Source organism: Mustela nivalis (assembly GCF_964662115.1).
Source record: "Mustela nivalis genome assembly, chromosome: 17".
In the NCBI taxonomy this organism is placed as follows: domain Eukaryota; kingdom Metazoa; phylum Chordata; class Mammalia; order Carnivora; family Mustelidae; genus Mustela; species Mustela nivalis.
The window spans coordinates 60,957,444-60,979,432 of NC_139036.1; the positions used below are offsets into that span (position 1 = coordinate 60,957,444).

Genomic DNA, 21,989 nt, shown 5'->3' on the forward strand with positions numbered 1-21,989 from the left:
GGGAGCCTTCCTGGGCACGTTAGCCTGGCCGGGGCCTCGTGCCCACCACGCGCCAGACCCAGATCTGCGCTGGGCTGAGTCACCGGGGTCCGAAAGCTGCCCAGGAGCCCCCGCAGAGCCGTGCGGCCACGGCACTTTACAGACCCGTGTGGAGGCGGGCAGCCTCCGACCCACAGAGACCCAAACACACACGGCCCCAGGACGCGGCTCCCGGGCAAGTCTCCGTGCAGCCTGGGGCCCACAGTCCTTCCAGAAACGCCCGCGAGTGGCCGGGCACGCTGGGGCTCAGTGTGAGGTCACAGGGGCTGCCCCCGGTTCTACAGCGGCCAGAGTCCCTGTCCTCCTGCCCGCCGTCTGTCGGCACAGTCCCCAGAGTCCCCACAACTCACCTGGGAACTGGGAAGCAATTCAGGCGCCGGGCGGAGGTGGGGGATTAATAATCTCCAGATTTAAAAGAAAAAAAAAATTGGTGCTATTTTTACCCCGAAGATGCTAAGTACGAAAATGCAAAGAGTTTAGCCTAAAATGAAACGGCGGCGCCCACTTGATTTCCACTTCTCCCTGCCTGGCTTCATCCCCAGACTGGTCCGCCGCAGCCCCCCGCCGGCCGCCGGCCCCCCGACACGCGCGGCCCCCGCCAGGGCGCAGGGGCGCAGCAAGCCCCGCCCGGGCACCCGTGAGGCCCAGGAGCGCGGCTCGAGGGAACGAGGTGCCCGAGCCGAGGCGCTCCGCAGCCTCCCCGGGGCGAAGACCCGTCCGCGGGCGGACCCCACGCAAGCCGGGGGGCGCAGCCCCGCGGGCGCGGCCCTTCTCCCCGCGGCCGCACCGTCGCGTGGCGCCGATTCCAGAGGCTTCTGGGCGGAGCGGACACTCACGTAGGCCCAGCTCAGTGGGCGAACTCGGGGGTCACCTCGGCGCCCTCGCCCCCGCCCCCCCGCGAGGCCCGCAGCCGGGCGCCCCGCAAGCGAGCGCGCGCTCGGGTCAGAGGTGTGGAAAGGGGCCGGCTCCGCCCGGGGCCGACCCCAGATGTCCGGGTCGCGAGCGCGAGCCCCGCGTTGGGCCTAAAGATCGCTTCAAACCCCCCCGAACCCCAAAACCCACGATAACAAGGAGACACGGAGACGCGCAGGGACCCCGCGGCCGGCACCCGCGCCCGAGCCGCGTCCGAGCCGCGAGCCGCGCGGACGCTCCCACGCCGCCCCCGGCCCGACCCCGCCGGCCGGCCAGCGCCCCCGCCCAGCGCCCCCGCCGGCCCGCGGCGACCCCGCGCCGCTGGACGCACCTGCTTGAAGCAGAAGGGCATGGTGAGCACACTGACCCCCACGATGCTGTTCACTATGTTCGTGATCAGCCCCCAGTTGGAGGCGGCGGCCGCGGTCATCGCGAGGGGCTTAGGGCCCGGGCGCCCCGGTCCGAGGCCCTGGGAGCACCGGGGACGCGAGACCCTGACACGGACGGGCGACTGCCTGGAGGCGGCGGCCTCGCGCGAAGGCGGCAGGGACGGTCAACCTCCAGACCCCGCCAGGCCCTGCGGCGGCCTCATGGCATCGTCCCCCACTCGCTGTCGCCGGCCGCCTCGGTGTCCCGGCGCCCAGACGCGGAAGCGCAGCCGGAGACAGACCCCGGCCACCTCAGCCGCTCTTCACGGCCGCCTCTCAGCGCACACTTCCGCCTTCCGCAGGCTTCCCTGCCCGGAAGTGACGGCACGAGGCGGGGCTCCGCGCGCACGCACCAATGAGAGGCCGGCCTGGCAGGGCCCGCGGGGCTGGCGAGGGGATTGCTGCGGCGTGGCCCGGAGAGGCGGGCCTCGGCGGACCGCAAGCCAATGGGAAGCGGGTGCGGGCTTCCGGGGGCGGGGCCCGCTGCGGGGGCGGGGGCGGGGCCTACCCGGCTCTGCGGTCCGGCGGGGGTCCCGAGCTTCAGGCGGGTTCGCCCGCGGGTCTGGTCCCTCGAGCCTCGCCTTGCAGGGGCTGCAGGACAAGATCGGTGGGGTGAGGCGAGAAGCGCGGCGCCTTCGGAGGAGAGCGGTTGGAAGGGTTCACCTTCAGCGGTTACACCCGGGACGGATGTGCGGGCGCGCGCTCGGGACCCGGGCCGGGACCCGGGCCGGGGGCCGGGGCTGGGGCCGGGGCTTGCTGGCGGGGGAGCTGCGCCCTGAGCCTGTTCGGAGGAGCGGGCACCCCGGGTTACGGGGGACACGCGCAGGCGCAGGGCGGCTTGGCGACCCCGCCAGGAGCACACAGCTCGCACGCGGGTCGGCGCCCTGGGGGTCTGACGTCCCAGCGGCGCCGGAGCAAAGGACACGCGCCGAGAGGACAGCAAGGTTGGGGAACAGAAGGGCCGGAGAAATCTAGGAGGGCTTCCAGAAGGAGGTGGCTTCTCCGCCGGGCCTGGAGAAACAGATGGGACTGGAGGAGGAAGGGCTTGGGGAGGGGCGAGAACAGAGAAAAGCCCTGATGCGTTTGTGGATTCCCGGCGCCGGCAGATGCTCACCGTGTGTCCGCTGAAGGCATGCACGGCCACGGAGGGCCGGGAAGGAAGGGCCTTCTCAGGACCACGCAGGTAATTCCAAGCAGGGTGGACCGCCCCAGGAACCCGAGGCTGCTGGGAGAGGGTAGAGGGGCGCCCCGGGTTGTGGACACCCGGAGGACCTTATGTCTTTTTTTTTTTTAAGATTTTATTTATTTATTTAGAGAGTGAGAGAGAGAGAATATGAGAGGGAGAGGGTCAGAGGGAGAAGCAGACTCCCCGGTGAGCAGGGAGCCCGATGCGGGACTCGAGCCTGGGACTCCAGGAGCATGACCCGAGCTGAAAGCAGTTGCCCAACCAACTGAGCCACCCAGGCACCCAGGAGGACCTTATGTCCTAGAACAGAAGCTGGTTCCTCAGCTCCACTCTCCCAGCCGCTAGGTAGGGAAAGCTCTGTAGCACCCCCAGGCACCAGGGGAAGAGGAGGGAATGCCAGGTCAGGAGTACTTAATGCAGGGGCACCTGGGTGGCACAGTCCCGGACTCTTGGTTTTAGGCTCCGGTAGTGACCTCGGGGTCCGGGGATCAGCCCCCAGGCCCAGCGCCGCACTCAGCCTAAAGAGACTCCTCTCCCTCCCCCTCTGCTCTCTAAAGTAAATAGAATCTTAAAAAAAAAAAAAAATAAATAAGTTCTTAATTCAAAGCCACAATAGTTCGTGCCATTCATTGCCCTTTATATAAATCACACATACGTTCTGTAACCTTTTTCACTTTTATGATGGAGTATGAAGCTTGAAAGTATGTGTTAACAGAGAATAAGGAATACTCATGACTCGACCATTCGGCTCTAAGACGGAAACTTAGATGTACCCTTTGGTGGCGCCTCCACGCCTCCACCTTCCTGTCCCCTTCGCAGCTGTCCTGGGATCGCAATTACCCTGACGTTATCACTCCCGTGCTTTCCTTTAGAGGTTTACCGCCCGTGGGCATGTGCCCAGACTGTGGGGGACATTACAGCTTGTGTCCTCGTGTTCATTTACGCAGTCTCCCAAGTTTTGCCAGCAATGTACGGCTGCCTAGGACAGAGAGCGCACTTTGCAGCCTCCTTTGCAGCTGCGGGTGCTTCTTCCTACTGTCTGCAGCATCGAGGTTGTGGGAGGAAGCCGTCTTGGGCCATGCGGACCGCGGTGGGAGCAGAACAGCGAGCTAGGAGGACCCTGGATCTCTGGATCGCTGGACAGCATCCCGGAGCAGAGCCGCCGTCCCAGCCCCTAGCTACGTCCTCCATACCAGGGAGAGACAAGCCACCCCCTTTAAGCCATTGTTACTTTGGACTTTACTGCAAGAAACCAAAAGTTATAGCCTAACTAATTGAACTGCGTGTTGGGGTAGAGCGTTTTTGCATTTTTTATTTTTATACTAATGGGTTTATACATATGTGTTCTTTTGCAACTTCCTTTTTCACTCAGCTGTTGGCAAGATTCATTGTCAAATCGCTCCTCAGAGCCATTCATTTTTGCTCTGGAATTCTATTGTTCAAACGGCCCAAGATACATGTACTCACGCGCCTGCTGAGGGCACCAGAGCCGTTCCGTTATTCGCCCTTAGAAACAGTGGTGCAGTGAACGTTAGTGCTGGTCTCTGTCCTCCCGTAGAGTTTCTCTAGAGCAGACCTGTAGAAGTGGAATTGTAGATTCAAGACTATGCACACCTTTGATGTTACCAGATTTCACCAAAGGGCTGTTCAAAGTACTTACGAGGACTCCTTTACATCAGAGGCTGGAAAACTTTTTTCAGTAAAGGGATAGTAGGGGCACCTGGGTGGCTCCGTCGGTTGAGCGTCTGCCTTCGGCTCAAGTCAGGATCCCCGGGTCCTGGGATCGAGTCTCGCGTTGGGCTCCCTGCTTAGTGGGGAGCCTGCCTCTCCCTCTCCCTCTGTGTGCTCACTGGCTCTCTCTGTCTCTCAAATAAATAAATAAATCTCTCTTTTTTTAAAGATCTAGACAGCATATATTTCCTGCTTGCCATATGGTCTCGGTCACGACTCTTCGGTTCTTCTGTTGTAGCTCTAAAGCAGCCCTCACCAGTACCTACCAGAGGAGTATCTGTGTTCCAATAAAACTTTATTTATAAAAGCACTGGCTGGCCCAGTCTGGCTGAAGGCTGTACATTGCAGTCCCCTGCTCCAAACTGTCACCTTCATTTGGTATCATCAGGGTGGCCAAGCTGGTGAATAAAACGAAATCTCATCGTGGTTTTACTTTGTTCTCCTTAATTGCAAATGAAGTTAATCACCCTACTCAAATGTCATCGTCCATTTATATTTCTTTTATCGAATGCCTGTTCCTTTTCACCCATTTTTTTTCTAAAGAGCTGTTCATATTTGTTCTTATGAATTTTGAGGAATTCTGTGTGCTTGATCACTAACGCTGTGCCCCTCGACTTGGGTCTCCTACTTGCTCCTCGCTGCTGGTCTTTCACTGCTGTCGGGACCAATCACTGTCAATTTACCAGTTCACCCAGCAGAAACCCCTTCCCTCACAGTTCCGTAGGTTGGAAGTCCGGTAGGGATCTTGGCGACTGAAATCTCGGTGTGGGCAGACTGCCTCCGCTCTGGAAGCCCAAGGCGAGAATCCGTTTCCGGCTCCTTCAGCAGCTGGAAGAATTCACTTCCTCAGGGCAGGAGGACCAAGACACCTTTTCTCCCCAGCTGTACACCGAGGGCCGTCCCGGGTTCTAGAGGCCTCCTCATGGTCCCCTTCCTCCACTTCCGTAGCCGGCGCTGGGGAGGGCCCAGCTCCCTCTCACAGCACGTGCCTCTGACCCAGCCAGGGAGTTTTCCAATTTTAAGGAAACGGAATTAGATCAACCTCATCGGATAGCGCGGATCACCTTTCCGTCTCCAAGTCTCGGGCTCCAGGCCCCGAGAGGTGCACATCTGTGGGGAGGCCATTATCCTACCCACAACACTCACCTGGAGACTTACCTTGTGTTTCTTCGGCAGGAATATCGTACAAGTGGGGCCGTGTGTTCAGGGGACCCTGTCAGGCGCTGGAAGATTTTGCTTTGTTCAGTTACAGATGATGTTTTCTTGGACGGCTTGATGAGATCCGCTTTGCCCCCTGTCAAGTTCCCGATTTCTCCTTTGCAATTAAGCAGCGGTTTGGAAGCGGGTAATTTGAGACCAAACATCCTGGTCCCATCAGACTTTTAATTCATCAGTTTCTCTGTCGGTTCAGACTCACGGTTTCCTGTTTTACTCGACGGCCGCAGTCCACGGCTAGCGCTGTCTCTTCCGTTCCCTCATCTCCCCGGACCTGTACCTCGGGAGCCCTCCGCCGGCTTCCGGGTCCTTCGGTGTGTCCCTGTCACCACCTGAGCACTTTCTTGCTTTCTTGCTCCGTAAGATGTCCCCCGCTCATCTTGGCCTTTGCTGCCGTCAGTCATTTCTCCAAGGAGCCCTGGTTCCTTCCAGGGGAGAACGGTACTAGAAGCCAAGATCTGCGCCCCAGTGTGCTCACAGCCACGGGATGCCACTGCTCCTGGGCACCGCAGCGGACTGAGCTGGGAGGCTGGTGTGTACGGTCCACGCACTCACGGCCCGACGTCTCCCAAAGCCCGTCTGCGTGTATTGAAAGCCCCAAGTCCCCGGCAGGACCTCCAAACATTCCCGGAGGTCCCGGGCCTGGAAGTCCCCCTTCTGCGTTCGTAACTCCTACTTGATGCTGTCCCACCTCGTTGGGCTCCCAACACCCTGCCCTTGGCTGCCTCACCCCCACCCGGCCCCCGCCCCATCCACTCCGTTCTGCGAGACCTCCCCACCCCCTAGCCCCTGCAGGCTCGGTCACTCCGTTCATCCTGCCCCACTGACATTTTTAGGACTGAAGTGTACGTTGGGCACAGGAAGAGATGAAGAAAGGAAGCCCCGTGGCTATTTTTGACCTGGCACCCCGTCCGCAGGGGTGGACTTTACTATGCCCCCGTGAGATCAGTCGCCACGATTGATGGGATGCCCGTGTCCCATGGGAGGCATCTGTGGCTTCTGGAACACAGAGGCTGTGTGACCTCAGGCACATTCATGAACCTCCCTGAGCCTGCCCTGGGGTCCCCACCACTGAAGTGGCAGCTCCCAGGGCAACAACTTTCCGTTGGGTTTCTGGAAGCAACAGCTGTGGGCACTGGGGAAGGTGGAGGCCGGATGTGGGTCCCGACACCAGGGACTGCCAACCTCTATGTTCAAAGAGAGAGGGATGCTGACACTTGTCTGTGCTGAGGTGAGGGTCCTATCCCTCCCCTGCGGGGGACGGGGTGCCGCCTTGCGCAGGCTGTTTCTCTAACCCCTCCTTCCCCTCCAGCTCCCCCAACCTTGATCCTCAACAAAGAAATACAGGGGCCCAGCAGGGTTCCGTCCACGTGGAAGCTGTGGCTGCTTCTGAGAAGGGTCTGGGAGAGCCAGCGGCCGGCTGACCCCGGGCCAGGGAGCAGAGTCTGTCCTCCGTGTTTGGGAGTAGACAGTGGAGCCCATGACCCCACTCGGGGCTACCCTGTGAGGGGCACATAACATCCCAGGGAGCACTGGAACCTTCTCTCCCAGAGAGCATCTTCATTGGACAATTCTCTGCTTTTTCATCTGCCTCCAGCTTCCAAATGGGCGGAAAGACGGGAGGGAGGCAGGGATGTCGCCTCGGAAGTCAGCGCCAGGGACCAGGACCCAGGTGGAGGACTTGGGCTGTGCGGTGTGGGGGAGCCTTGCGTGGGGCCTGGCAGGCAGGGCTTCTGCGTTCACTCCAGCCCAGTGGCTGTGCCGTCTAGAAGCCACAGTTCCCATCCCCCACTCCAGGGGGTTCCCCCCTTTCAGACTGCCTGCATCGAATCCAGGGAGGTGCTCTGTGGAGGGATGGGGGAAGACGCGACCTGGTGGCTCCGCCCCTGCCCCCTGCCGTTTATACAACCCACAGCCGCAACACTGACGAGAGTCCCAGCAGACAGGAGGAGACATCATTTAGTATCCCCGTGATGGGTGCCCATTGGAATCCTCCAAGCCCGTCCTACAGCTCGGGGCAGCCAGGGCCCCATCCCAGGGGCAGCGGCGCACGGAATCCTGAGATGCAACCCCCTCCCAAGCACACACACTTGGCCCTGGTCTTGGTTTCCTGGGTGGGGGCAGGGTGGAGGCCCCTGGCTCTTGATGAGGTTTGAGCAGTGGCTCAGATGTGGTCCCTCCCCCAGCCCTGGGTGCCTCCCCATGTCCTCTCCTCCGATTATTTCCCGGGCCCCTTCAGGAGAGGAGGGGAGGCCTGTGAGATGGGAGAGCCCCAGGCAGGCCCCAGGTGAACACATGCCCTCTTCCTGTCGGGACCCCCAGGTTGGAGATACCCAGAGCCCAGATGGGGCTGGGTGTTGGGGGCTGGGTGGCCCGGCTTTGGGGGTCCGTCCTCGTCTCCAGGTCCAGAAGCTGTTACCCCAGCGTTCTTCCCAGAGCTCGGACTGTGGTCACCCCCTGGTGGCTTGGGTTCTGGGAGTGGGGCTGAGGCCCAGGCTGTGCTGAGCAGGCCGGGCTCTGGGGAGGGGACGACAGGAGAGCTGCTCTGGCCCCGGGCTGCGCGGGCCTGGGCGATCCAGGGGTGGGGGCGTGGTGGCAGCGTCTGCCTCGGGTCTCAGACACTGGTCACCCTGCATCCAGACGACTCTCGCTGGGGAGGTGCACCCCCATCCCAGCCTGGCCCCAGTGCCCTCCCTCTGCCCTCCTGGGGGCCTTGCTGAGGAGACTACACCACGGTGCCTGTGTGGGGGACGGCCAAGGGGAGTTTCCCACAGTTAAGTCCGACGGGGCGGTGAGCCGTGGCTGTGCTAGATTACAGCCCTCCAAATTCTTATGCACAATGCTAGCCCCAGTGCCTTGGAATGGGTCCTTACTTGGAAATAGGAGCCTTGCAGGTAGAATCGCTTAAAATGAGAATGGTAGGCCCTAATCTGGTGACTTGTTAAAAAAAAAAAAAAAAAAAGGCTCCAGGTTGGACAGAGAAAGCACACGTGTGAAGACGGGCCGAGATCGGAGCGATTCACCTGCAGGCCGAGGGTCTCTGGCGGCGTCTGCGCTGGGAGATGAGGACCACCTTCTCCCGCTGGAGGAACGGAACACCAACAGCTTGAGCTCAGACTTCTGTCTCCAGACCCAGGAGGTAAGGGAGCTCTGTGGTTGGAAGCCCCCGGTTTATGAAACTTTGCAACGGCAGCCCCAGGACCGCCCTGGGTGGCCTGCGGCCTGCCCGACACTCCCAGGTTTCAGGCCCTGCTGCCTCCTCCCCTGCTCTGCCTGCCCTCCTCTCCCCTGCCATCCCTCCTCGCTGCCCTTGGCTGCCCTGGCTGCCCCAAGCCGCTGCACACCCCTGCGGGGCCGGTTCACAGCACCACCTAATTGGCCGCACTCGACTGGGAGATCCCCAGGGGTTCGCCTGACGAAGGCTTGTGCGGAGGAGAAACCTGCCCCGATTCCAGCAGGTGCCCGCAGCTGAAGAAGTTAGGGAGCCCCCCACAGACCCTTCCTGCTCATCCTTAGCTCCGACCCTTCCCGCCCCGTGGGAAGGCCCCTCGGATCCCGAGCCTGGCCTCTCTGCTGCGCTTGGGGAGCCCTGTGGCATGAGACTAGCCTTCTCCAGCCTCTCCAGCCTCTGCCCTTGTCTGGAGCGTCGGCCGGCCCAGCGGGCACGGGGCCCACGGAGGCCCGGAGCTCCTGCCAGGCTCCGCTCGCACAGAAGCATGCTGGGTCCTGGGATCCGAGGCCCCTCTGCCCTTTTGCCCAGAGCTCTCTTCTCCTAGAGCAAATTCTAGGACTAGAGGGCATCCGGCGCAACACTGGCGGCCTCCCCCATTCTTAGAGCTTTCTGGTCGGCACTGCACAAGGTCTGCTCAGGGTGGGGGTGGGGGGTGCTAGGGGGACTGGGGGGGCTGCAGTGACCAGAGCCTCTGAGGAAGGGTGTGAGTGGGCAGCCCCTCGAGACTGCTCGGAGGTCCAAGGCTGTCATTCCACGGTGTCCCCAGCATCTTCTCACGGGGGGAGGAAGGGGCACAAAGGGGCAGGCCTGGTCGGGGCAGAGCAGAGGGGCTGGGGTTCCCACCTGCCTCCCTCCCCCCCGTGCTTCTCGGCGCTGGCACTGAAGAAGCAGGACCCTTCCCTCCCAGCTGTGGGAAGGCAGAAAGGAAAGTCCCCCCGAAAAGCTTTCTCACTCCTTTTCCAGCCCCAAGAGTGGAAGCGATGCTGAGGCTGGAGTCGGGGCGTCCGGGACTGGCGATCCGTGGCGCTGGGACCCGCGTCCTGGGGCAAGACCCAGGTTCAGCAGAGTGGAGAGAGGCACCCTCTCCTGGGGCCTCAGTTTTCTCACCCGTGGAATGGCCGATCAGACCAGAGCGTCCACGTGGCTCCCATCAGTTGTCTCCTGGATGGCTACAGTCTTCTCCGCACCGAGGAGCTTCTACGCGGGTCAGAGAGCACGCAGCAGCCATGGCCACTCCAGAAGGGCCAAGCAGCCGTGGCAGCCCCAGTGGGGCAGGCATGGGGTGGGGAGGTCTGCGGGGTCCCCACCCACCTTCCTCTCCGGCCACTTCAGTGGGAACTGCCCATTCTACACTCGCCCACCTGGGTGGCCCCCAGAAGTGGGGAGACCTCCCCAGAACGGATCCTCTCCCAGGGCAGCGACCCAGGGATCAGGGGTAGCGCGGTCTCCCCTGAAAGGTGTGCCCCCAGCTGGGCTTGTCCGGAGAGCACAAAGCCTGCGGGCCCCGCCCAGCCCCCAGGGAAGGCCATGACCCACAGTGGATGAGAGGAGACCCTGGAAACGTCCCATGGTCCTGCCTTTCATGGGACATCCCCTTCTGGGGAAGTCCTTCCCTTGCCCTCAGGATACCAGAGCTCCCCCAGGTGGCCCCAGTGGACCCCGAGTGATGAATTACTGCCTTCCCTGTGCTGGGTTGGGAGCCAGGCCCTGATGGGGGAGGTGAGGGGGACGCAGCTGGGAGCCCTGGGGCACGGTTGGGCCGCATCCAGGCTCCCCCATCCAGCAGCTGCAGCCCCCCAGGCTCCCTGCACCCATGGCTGTCCTGACTGTGAGCGGGACAGTGGGCCACGGGGAGGTATGCAGGAATGTGACATGCCCAGGCGAGGGACAGAGCTTCTGAGAGCGTCCCCAGCTGTGCAGAGGCCTGGGCAGATGGAGCCTGGGTAACTCGAGCCTTCGTCAGCCTGGGGGAGACAGAATCAGGCAGCACAGGTGGGAGGTGTGGGACGTGCTGTCCCTGGAGGCCCTGGGAGGAGGGTGGGGGCGGGGCCCGGGGAGGGTGGCCTTCCTCGGGGCAGGGGTCTGGCCAGGCCCCCTGAATTCGAGTTCCCAGAGGGCTGTGTGGCCTCAGGTCCCTCCCGTGGTACGGAGTGGTCTCTGGCTCTAACGCCCCCGCAGGACCCCCACCCGGCACGGCAGGGGAGGCGGCCTCAGCCTTCTCCCCGCAGACCATAAGCTCCCCGACCCTCCTGCCAGCGGCTGGACCAGGATCTCCACCGCTTCGGTCTCCTTTCCTGAAATGAGGCGCTCCCCTCCCCCTCCCAGGGCTGAGACAGGCCATGGAGTCCCACAAAGGGCCCGGTGTCCCTCAGCCCCCACTCCCAGCGCGGCCCGTCCCTCCCTCCGGAGGTGGCCGTGGGGGCCCCACTACCGTCTCTGCAAGTGAAAGCCAGCCTCGTGTTTGGTGGCCCGCAGGCCTCGTGCCAGGCCAGGGCCGGTGTCAGGGGTGAAGCAGGCCCCGCATGGGAAGCGGCAGGTGTGTTTCCCACAGGGGCACGGTCCCTGCCGGCTGGTGTCATTGTCCCTGCTGTTCGGGTGCCCAGACGAGCACAGATGAAGTCTGCATAGAACACAGGTGAGTTCCTGAAATTCCAGGCTGGGGCGGGGGTGGGGGGGCTCTGAGCCCAAGTTCAGTCTCCCATGGCACAGCCAGAGCCCCCAGGGGTGGGGCCTGGTGACAAAGATCCCCCAGACTCAGGTTCTTGGCCCAAGCCCCTCCAGTTGCCCCCCTCTCCTGGTGTGGAAGGTGGGTGTGTCTTGAGAAAAGAGGGCCCGGCCTCTTGCCCCCAGGCCAGGCGGGACGTGGGTGGTCACAGCCCCGTTCCGCAGATCAGGGGGTTCAAAGTGCACAGTGGCTATTCCACACCGTTTTATCACGGCTCGGTCCGGCCCTCTGTCCCTTCCTCTCTGCGCAGATGACGAACTACCCCGTGCTCAGCATTCTGGAGGCATGGAGGGAGGCCCAGGCTGGTTAAGACAGTCACAGGACAGAGCCTCAGGGAGCTGTCCCCACCCTTCCTGGGGGCCTCCAGCCCCGAACAGGGGCTCTTGAAAGGAACCCTTTGTGTGTTGAGCTCCTGGGGGGGGGGCGCTGAGCCACAAGGTCACCTCCGTCCCCCAGCTGACGCGGGGGGTGGGGGCGGAAGTAACCCCAGCAGGTGGCTCCTGAGACGGGCACAGGCCAGGCCTTCCTCACGCTGCGCGCCCAGCCACGGGGAAGAGCAAGGGCAGGGCCCACGACACACGCTGCGGACAGTGCCCGGGAAGGTGGGAGAGCCCAGGGCTTCCCTTCTCCGTCCTCCGTCCCTGGCGGCGGTGTTTGCTCTTTAACGCTATTCTAAGTACAGAAAGCGGACAGCTCTCGGCACACGTTTCCTGCTCACTCTCACCTCGCGCCATGCCGTTCTACACCCCAAGTGCGGGCGGGAGCACTGAGGCCACGCAGTCCCCCCGCGCCTGGCGTCCAGGCTCCTGGGTTTCGGTACCAGCCCCGGGGCACGCACAGTGCGGAGCTGGGCCGGCTGTTTGCCTGCTGCTCCATCTGCATCCGGGAAACAGGGCAGGGAGGGCCTGGGAGGGGGTCTGGTGGCCCCACTGTCCCGTCCCCTCCCGGGCATCGGCACGGTTCTGGGGCGAGGGCTCGGCGGGCAGGGAGGGCACCACTGAGAGCGCGTGTGGCGGCCCTTGCTCCCGGTGCTCTTACTACACATCACCCCTCCCGTGTTAGGGGTTCTAAGGGGAAGTGTGGCCCCAGAGGCTGTGGAGCACCGCCCCCCCGGCTTCCTTGCAACACACTTACCTTGTGTTCACTTTGGGGTTCTCATCTCAGGGGCACCCCCAGATCTGCTCATGGGGCTTCTTGGACTGCCTACAGGCGTGCGGCACAGCAGGGACACCCCGGACGCAGTGTCCCTTCCACTTTCCACCTGCCCCAGGGTCCCCCGCAGAGCACACAAGCTAGAAGTGGACGTTCTTCAGGATTTCAAGACAACGACAGACCACGGGGCCCTTCTGTGCATGGGGCCTGTGCAGTCCCCCTGTTTCTTGGGAGATTTTTGCTAAAATGCCAGCAGTGGTCCGAGGCTGGGACCGGTGGCTGCTGGGATGAGAAAAGCCTGGGGCCGGGCCCGGGGCTCCTGCGGGATCTCAGGCAGTGCCTTAGAGGTCGGTGTTGGGAGTTGGGGTGCCTTAGCGACTTGGCATGCCGCATCCTATCGGACCCCTGCGGCTAGTGCAGTGGCCACGGCCACCTAAGCACAAGACTGTCGATGCCTCTCCCGTCTGTAGACAGACTGGGAAGGAGCCTCTCATGTCCGGAGTGCAACTCCGGACGCACCTCCTGGCCCCCAACCCTGTTCCCTGACCTCCTCGAGCCATGCGCCTTGGAGAAACCGAAACGTCCCTGGCCTCTGCCTAGCAAGCCCGTATTCCCTACCATGTCGAAGCTCCGTCTCCTTCTGGGAGCTTCCCTGGACCTCTCCTCCCGCAGCTGGGTTCCGCCTGCCCAGGGCCCCCTGGACTTACATGCTGTCCTCTCTTCCCCTAGATTAGAACCAATAAAGGGCTCTTGTACCATTGTGGCCTCGGTGCCTAGCACCAGGCCTGGAATAGGGTTAGTGCCCTATTCAGGAAAGTGAGGAGGGAGAGGTAGTAGATAAGCATGGGTGAGTGGACGGATGGACAGATGCGTGGGCGGAAGGGGGTAGATGGATGCCAGGGCGGACGCCAGGGCAGAGGGGTAGATGGGTGCGTGCGTGTGTGGATGAACGGACAGATGGGTGAGTGGGCTGATGGGCGCCGTCCCCTCCCCTCACGGTGGAATCTGAAGACCCAGCCTTGGGTCCTGTGTCAGCCAATGCTTTCAGTCAGCTTCTGGCGACAGCAACCAGCGCGGTTCTGCCCATCAGTCAGGTTGAAGGGGTAGTGGAAGCTCTCACTGCTGAAACGGGCGGCTGAAACGTGGGCTTGGGAAGAGGAGAAGCAGGAGGGCGGCCCCGCCTGGACAGGACACCCGGGCAGCTACACCAGGACGACTCTGCCCGTGTCTTCACCTGGTGACCCGGTCAGGGGTCAACACCCAGAGCCGGGGAAAGTCTGTCTGCCGATGGTTGGGTCACACACGTGTCCCGGCTGCCGGGGAGGCTGAGCCCAGGGTCTGGGTTTCCCTGCGGGATCAGAGGCCAGAGAGCTGTGCGGGGTCGCCGCCTGCCAAGAATCATGCACGGCCCCTGCTAGTCTCAGGGGCAGAGGCTGCTGCTCAGGAGCAGGTGTGCCGGGAGCATCTGTCCCTGGAGCCCCCAGCGGGCTGCGCTTGCAGCTCCCATCTCACAAAACCATGCGGAACCAGGGGTGATACAGAAAAGACCCCATGGGGCGCCTGGGTGGCTCAGTGGATTAAGCCGCTGCCTTCGGCTCAGGTCATGATCTCGCGTCCCGGGATCGAGTCCCACATCGGGCTTTCTGCTTGGCAGGGAGCCTGCTTCCTCCTCTCTCTCTCTCTGCCTGCCTCTCTGCCTACTTGTGATCTCTCTCTGTCAAATAAATAAATAAAATCTTTAAAAAAAAAAAAAAAGAAAAAGAAAAGACCCCATGGCCCCCGGTTCCCAGAATTCTCTTTGGGAGGGGTGGGGGGTAGCCACTGGCAGAGGGGGCGGGGCAGGGCCCCGTGGCGCTGAGCGGTCCCCACTTGGAACGTCCGCGGAGAGTCTCTGGATGTGTTGTGCACCGCTTGCAGAAGGTTGCAAGCCCGACAATCGTACACAAAAGGTCCTCGTTATTTCGGGAGGCAGCTGCTGAGGGACTCCCTCCTCCAGGGGACATGGGGAAAGAGGGGCCCCTTGTCCCCAGGACGCCCTGAGAGCTCAGCTGCGGCAACGAGGAAGAGCCCGCTTTGAGGAACAAGAGTGGACTCAACACGCAAGACACACAATTACCTGGGGCACCCTCCCTTGCAAGCCAGGAGGCGAAGGGACCAAGGGACGGGCTCCCCGCCAGGATGTGGCCCCAGGATGCTCACAGGGCAGGAGTGGGCTTGCCCACCCGCCAGAGTCCAAAACACCCCAAGAAGGCCCGTCTTGGGAAACACGGTGACGGCCCAGCGCCCCGTGTCCCAGGCGAGCTCTGTGGAAAGCGGCGCCCAGGAGGGGCAGAGGGCGGGACTCCCTTCGGTCAAGAGACGTCCTCCAGCCGGGCCTGGACACTCGGCGCAGCCCCTTGGAGGGCAGCTTGTGAACAAAGACCAGGTAAGGACATAAATCAGCCGCGGGATCACATTTCCTGCTCTGAAAGGTTCTGTAAAACACGGGAGAAAATTGACCTGTCAGGGGGATAGATGGGCCGCGATAGTGGCCGCCAGCGGGGGGCCGGGTCCTCGGGCAGCCTCCGGGTCCCGCCTGCGCAGAGTGCCCTGGTCCTGCTGGGGGCTGGGCGCCTGTGACCTGGGGCCGCCCCTGAGCAGAGGCCGGGCAGGGGAAGAACTGGCACATCCACCAGGCGGCCCTGGTTTGGGTGGGGGGGCGCTCCTCACCCCCCAACCCCCAGCTTGCCCTGACGGAGGAGGCCCAGCCGCGGAGCCGTCAGGCTATAAAACGGATGGAGACCAGAGACGGTGTCAGCAGACAGCTCGAGTACCTTTTACAAAATCTAATCTCTTTTTATTTCCCTCCCCCTCTCCCTCCCCAACCTCCAGTCACCCCTCCCCCTTCCTGCAGCACAGGCTGGCGGTGACCTTGATGCCTGGACCTTGCTGTGGGACAGCTGGAGCCCTCAAGGTCGCCCTCATCACCTTGGGGGGCTCTGTGTGGGAAGGGCACGGGGCGCACGGCGGACACAGAGCCTGGGCAGGCTGTGGCCCCGTGGCCGGGCACGCCCCCCACCAAGGTGACCCCTGCACCTGCAGCAGCCTGAGACGGGACCAGCCCTGGAAGGCTCGGACCACCCAGACCTAGACCCTGCGGCCGCCTGCTGCTCCCGGGAGCTGGGCCACCCACATCCTCCTGACGGTCTTCCAAAGCCTGGACCACGGCTCCCCAGAGCCCCAGGGCTCAGCCAGCCTTGCGCCACCCATCTGGCCCCCTCTGGCTGCCAGACCATGCCCACAGAGCTCCCAGGGCCTGAGGAATCCCAGGTCACGCTCTGTTGGGGGCGGGGGGGGGGGGCTAAGAGAAATGAAGGGAGGGGCCGAGCCCTGAGCAGAACCAGGGAGAGGACCGCGGCAGAAGCAGGGCCTGCGACAGGCTCCTGGGAAGATGCAGACATTCTCCCCTCCGGGGGGCCCAGCGTCCCAGCTGCTCAGCCAGGCGAGCGCAGGAGCCGGCCCAGCCTGCATGGCTCTCAGGAAGGTGCCCCAGGTGGCAGAGAGGCTGGGCAGGACCCCGAAAAGAATGAGGGGGTAGGTCGGGTGTGGGGAACAGGCAGGCGGGAGCCAGGGAGGCCCCCATGCCGGCCCACACGGTCAGCCGGGGCCCAGCACCTGCACCCACCTTTCATCCCCCGACCTGTGCGGACAGTCTGCTCGGGGCAGGATGGGCAGGGGGTGCAGAGGTGGAGAGGATGAACCCTGGGCTGCCCCAGGGAGGACCCCTGCTTCTCAGCCGATCCGGGGGCTGGGGTCCTAGACTCTCCACACAGGGAAGCTGGCCCCCAAGCTGGCCCTCACTCGGGGCCCCCCACCCGCCACCCCCGGGCTGCCCAGGCACAGCTGGTCCTGGGGAGTTTCCTGAGACCCGCCTGACCCAGGTCCTCAGGTCTGACCCCGTGGGCCTGACTGACGGCAGATGGGTCTCCATGCCCTTCCCGAATCTGCTCCAGAACAATGGCCCTTTGAGGCCACTCACTGGCAAGGGCAGGTCGGCCTGGCGGCCTGTGGCCCGGCAGTGAGCGGACAGATGACTGATAAGGAAAACAGAGCAAGGAGACGCCGGATCCAGTCCCAAGGGAGGCGGAATCCCCCCACTTCCCCAGAGGCCTGGGGTGCTGGGCCCCTAGGGGCTGGAGGGCAGCTAGGGAAGGCTGGACCGGCCCCCTCTCTGAGCTATCCTCCATCCTTAGGGTTCTGGGGGTCGAAAGGGGGTCCCTGTGCGGGGAGCACTGGTCCAGGGTGAGGCTACAGGCGGGGTGGGATGCTCCCTCTTTGCAGGGTCTCCCCCAGTTCCCCTCCCCAGCCCAGCGGGGACTCCCACACCCTGCCACGACCCCCGCTGCGGGCTCTTCTCCAGCCAGGACTCTGCAGTCCAGCCCGCACGTCTGCCTCTCGGCCCAGGAGCACACGGCAGCGAGCGGCAGGCCCCCGGGGCGTGGGGGTGGACCGCGGAGGTGGGCGCGGAGGCTGCCGCTCCCACACACGCACACACGCGTGCCCACACTGACGTCCGGGCACCTGACCCGTCCCACCCTGGCCGTGGACCCCGGGCTGCGGGCCGTCCGACTGCTGTGGCTGCTTCAGCTCCAGAGTCGGGGTGCTCGTGGGCGACGGAGGTTTTGAGGGGCTGAAGTTCACACCGGTGTCCCCACGGCGCGATCACCCAGGGGCTGGCCACGCGGAACCCCGTCCAGGTCACAGCGGCCTCTCTCTGCCTCTGTGCCTTGTCCCTCCTCCCTCCCTGCCACTGTCCCTACGGCCAGGCCAGCGCAGGAAACCTCTGGCGACCAGACCCTCGAGCCTGTCCCGGGCAGGTCCCTTGCTGCGTGGATCTCATACCCCAAGGGACAAAGGGGTTGATTCTTTGGGGGGTCTTGTATTGTGGTCTAAACCTTCACTCTGCCGGCCCCAGAGGGGGCCCTGGCCTGTGTCTCGGGGTCACCCATGCCCTGCTCAGCCTGAGTCTCCCCGCGTTTTATATTCCCTGGCTTGAGGCCTGGCCCTGTGTCCCTCGACATCGTGCCTAGCGACTCCCTGTCTGACGGCTCCTGTGCCCTCCGTGCCCCAGGCCACCCCCTCCTCCTCTAGCCGCTGCCTGGAGTCCTTGATACTAAGCTCCAGATCCGGGCTGGCCCAGACACAGGCTTATGTAGGACAGACCTCGGCTCCCGGGGGGGCGGCTGGCAGAAAAGCAGGTTAGAGCCAGCCAGCGCAGAGCCGCGGGGCCCGCAGAAGCAGCAGCTCGTAAGAGCCGTCAGGGAAGGCGGGTGCGGCTGGGCCGCCGGACCCCGGGCGAACGGAAGGGCCGTCCGTCGGGCAGGCATCGGTGTCTACCCCGTTCGGTCCCCAGTTTGGGCGGTGATTTATTTTAAATACTTCATTTTCCTATTTCTCAAAAAAACTAAGTTTTCCAACCGGAACGAGACAAAGAGAAAGCTCGTGAAGGCCGCGAGGGCAGGTGCCCACTGTGAGGGGCACATGTGGGTCCCCGCCCGGGGGCAGGGGGAGGACGTGCGGAGCAGAGAATGGTCTGGGAATAAAAGGCAGGGGCAGGGCGTGGGGGGCCTCTGGGGCCGGGAAGACCAGCAGGTCCTGGGGCGGCCGTGTGGCGGGGGGAGCCGGTGGCCGTCCTCCTCATGGTCTCACAGGGGCTGAGAGCTGGATCCCCCCGCCCCCGGGGCCCCAGCCTGCCCGCCGCTGACCCCAGGCCCCCAGCAGAGCCGGACAGGCCCGCCGCTCCGCTCCCCAGACACACCTCTCTCTCCCACAAAATAATTTAATGCAACTTAATGGGTTGAAGTTGATGTAAAAATTACAGGCGTGTGGGGGTGGGCTGGGGTGGGGGCCTCGCAAGAAATCTTTTTGAAAATATAATTGAGTTAATGGAGGCATAACTGTGTCTCGTTTTGGGGGTAATTGGCCTGCTTTTTGTCACTCTGTCCATTTACATACTCCTGTTTTCTTTTCTCTATTGATTTTTTCTTTACAAAGTGGGCCGCTTTACTGCAATTTTTAAAGCCCCAGTGATGAATAAAAACCTCATCTTCCCACTCATTAAGACACAGGAATTAGCGGGGCTCAGGGCCCCACCAGCCAATTTGTGTAACAATCCTGGTCTGCCTTATTTTGGCTGAGGCTGGGGGGCTGCCGCTGAAGGCCGAGGGGTTCAAAGGCAGCCAGGCGGGCGAGCCGATTTCCGGGAGGCGGTCCCGGGGCGAGGGGCACCTCCGGAGGGGTCCACATCCAGGGGAAGGAAGCGGAGGACTGGAGGCTGCCCAGACGTCCACAGCCTCCACTGCCCGGGTCCCCTAGACTGTGACCTCGAGATGCCCCTCCCCAACCCGACCTTCCTCCCCTGCCGAAGGGGCCTGGGCCCCGCCCTCACCAGCACCTGCCTCCTTGCGGCTGGTGGTCCAGACGCCCCACCCACCTGCCTTGGACGCAGACCAAGGTCACATTTCCTAAAGAAATATTTTTTTAATTATAAAATCCATATACACGGAAAACCAATGAATCCAACGGCGCGATGGGCTGGGAAGAGTGTAGCGTGTCCCAGCACCCTGGGTTTCCGGAGGCGACGTCCAGGAACGGCCCTGTGCCACCGCGACTCGGTTGTTTTGTTTCTCGGCCCCCAGGGGCTTCCCAGGCCTCGGGACTTCGGGTGCTAGTCCGGGACGGTCCGGGACACCGACGTTCCGCTTCCTGGTGCTCAGCCGGCCAGCGCCTGCTGGTCGACTCTCATTTCCCACCGTACCGAGTGTTGCTGTGCACGGGCCCCTTCGCATCATCTTCATGCCCTTGTGCGAGCCCGTCTGGAAGACTCAGTTCCTGGAAGAGAAACTGCTAGGCGAAAAGGCAAGCGTGTTTCAAATTTAGATTGTTCTTGCCAAATTGCTGGCAGGCGTGGGCCAACATAGCCCCCCGCCCCCCGCTAGTGTGAGAGCTTCACGCCTCTTGGCACAGCTGGACCCCCCCAGCTGTTTTGACCCCCATCATCTGACAGGGGACAGCTAGTATCCTGGTGGGGTTTTATTTTATTTTGTTCTATTTTAATCTTTAGTAACATATGATTTAGATACAATAAAATGCACCCATTTTAAGTGTACAGTCCGATGACTCTGGACAATGTCTACAGGCTTGCAACGGCACCGCAATCAAGACAGAACGTCCCAGCGACCCAGGACATCTCTTCGCGCTGCTTTCCAATGGGTCGCACACCTGATGGCAGCCCCCGCGGGCCCCATCCCCTTCCTGTCGCTCTGGGATGGTTTCGCCCTTTCTAGAATTTCCTGTAGATGGACTCGTGCAGGGGGCACCTGGGGGCTCAGTCGGTAGAGCCTCTGCCTTCGACTTGGGATCGAGCCCCCTGTCCGGCTCCCGGCTAGCGGGGAGCCTGGTTCTCCCTCTACCCCTACCCCCTGCTTGTGCACGCTCTCTCTTTCTCAAATAAAGAAATAAAAGATCTTTAAAAGATCTTATTTACTTATTTAACAGAAAAAGACAGCTCATGAGCCAGGGGAGCAGCAGACAGAGGGAGTGGGAGAAGCAGGCTCCCCGCTGAGCCGGGAGCCCAACATAGGGCTCGATCCGAGGACCCTGAGATCATGACCCGAGTCAAAGGCAGAGGCTTAACCCAGTGAGCCACCCAGACGCTGCTCGATAAAATATTTTTAACAAATGGAATCATGCGGAAGGCACTGGCTCCCACGCTCAGCCCAGCAATTCTGAGACACATCGGGGTTCTTAATGAGGTGTGTCCTCCTGTTGTGGGCTGGTGACCATGGCCTGGGGGACCATGTCTGTGGCTGGACATCTGGGCTGCTCCAGGTGGGGCTCTTACGGAACTTTCCGGGGTAAGGCTGCACGTGAACATGTGTTCTCCCCTGGATGGACGCCACGGACTGGAACGGTTGGGTCGCGTGGGACTTCCCTGGCCCCGTCACGCCGCGGTCCCCTGCCACATGCTCTCCGTCCCCGGCTCCGCGGCTCTCCGCCGGGAGCTGTGTGGCCCAGTCTCACAGAGGTTCCTGTCTGCGTTTCCTGATTCGTCTGCTGCCTTTCGACATTTGTTAATAACGACGCTTTTATCAGGCAGAAATTTCAAAGCATTTTGTGTAATAAGTTTCTCTTTCTGTCGGTGGTTTGGGGTTTTGTCGGTTTCCCTTTAGTCCCCAGTCGTGATGGCTTCAGGCCCCAGAGATGAGCCCCTCGGGCTGATCCCCTCTTACTCTTAGAGGTTTCCAAAGTGCCAGACCCAGGCTCGCAGCCCCCCACCGCCCTCCTCTCCAGCCACACCGGGCCCACCAGGGAGAAGCAGCACAGAGGCAGACATCAGTGCCCTCCCCTTCCAGGGACACCGACACCCACACCAAGGGTCCTGTCCTGCCATCTGACGGTCACTCCTCTGACCACAGGCCCCATACCCCGGTGGAAGCAACTGGTGAGCCGCAGGCACCCTCAGAGCGAGCCCGTGGGCAGTGGCTGGGGCTGGAGAGACAGAGCCGGGTGCGGCCAGTGCGCAATGGGCGCAGGGAGTGAGGTCCTGACCGGGTCAGGCCTGACCAGTGGGTCAAAGCTGCCTGTTCCTCCAGGGTTCAGGGGACCCCACCTCCGTCCCCTCTTCTTCCTGGCACACAAGTGTGGCCAGGTCACCACGGGCTCTGCCCGGCCAGGGTCTGTTCCACGGCCTGCTCCCCCTTCCCGGCCAGGGCCCCCCACTCCCAGGCAGACCCCCGGGGAGAAGCCCCTCTCCACTCATCCCTCCTCCTGTCACACCTGCTCTGCTGAAGCTTTCACTCAAGCTCCGGTCAGCTGCCTCCCAGCAACTCCCTGACACGGGGCCAGGAGTACTCCGGGGTCCCTCACTGTGGCAGGGTGAATGGTGTCCACCCAGAGCCTCCGAACGTGGCCTGATGTAGAGTAGGGCCTTTGCAGATGTGATTAAGGTAAGGATCCCGAGAAGAGATCCCCCTGGGGTAGGCGACCCCTACAGCAGTGGCGGGCGTCCTTGTAAGGAGACGGCAGGACACACTTCATGCAGGGAAGAGGGGAGAGCCACAAGCCAAGGCGTGCCGGGAATGGCCCGGGAACTGGGGCAGAGGCGAGGCGGGGCTCTCCCCCAGAGCCACCGACGGACCAGCCCTGTGGCCTCCAGAGCTAGGAGACAATCACGTCCGCTGTTCAAAGCCACTGACTCCGTGGTCCTCTGTGATGGCAGCCCCGGGAGACTAGCACCCTTGCTGGGGGGCCCCTGTGTACCCCCTAAGGCAGGTCCCGAGCAAGAGCCCCATGGCCCCCGGGGAGGTGACCCCAGAATGTGGGGACACA

At 62.6% G+C, this 21,989-nt stretch overlaps 1 protein-coding gene and 2 long non-coding RNA genes across 24 annotated transcripts in view; 1 reads left to right on the forward strand and 2 right to left on the reverse strand.

Annotated features, from left to right (window-relative positions):
- Nucleotides 1-1,705, reverse strand: part of SLC38A10 (solute carrier family 38 member 10) — a 39,764-nt gene extending 38,059 nt beyond the window's left edge. For 19 of the 22 annotated variants that reach the window (XR_014304490.1, XR_014304491.1, XR_014304492.1 and 16 more), the window contains exon 1: nucleotides 1,283-1,702. Coding sequence is in view for 17 of the 22 variants with exons in the window: in XM_082705416.1 (XP_082561542.1) it covers nucleotides 1,283-1,381 (99 nt within the window). In the remaining 5 variants the exon portion in view is untranslated. Of the gene's footprint in view, nucleotides 1-1,282 lie in introns of all 22 variants that reach the window. The other 3 variants (XM_082705420.1, XM_082705419.1, XM_082705428.1) reach the window with 2 other exon arrangements.
- Nucleotides 1-21,989, forward strand: part of LOC309850933 — a 1,194,231-nt gene that overhangs the window by 888,965 nt on the left and 283,277 nt on the right. The window lies entirely within an intron of this gene.
- Nucleotides 2,517-8,618, reverse strand: LOC309850926. Its single transcript, XR_014304530.1, has 3 exons — nucleotides 8,535-8,618; nucleotides 4,033-4,141; nucleotides 2,517-2,604 (listed from the first exon to the last, which is right to left on the reverse strand). It is a non-coding gene; the product is annotated as an uncharacterized lncRNA (long non-coding RNA).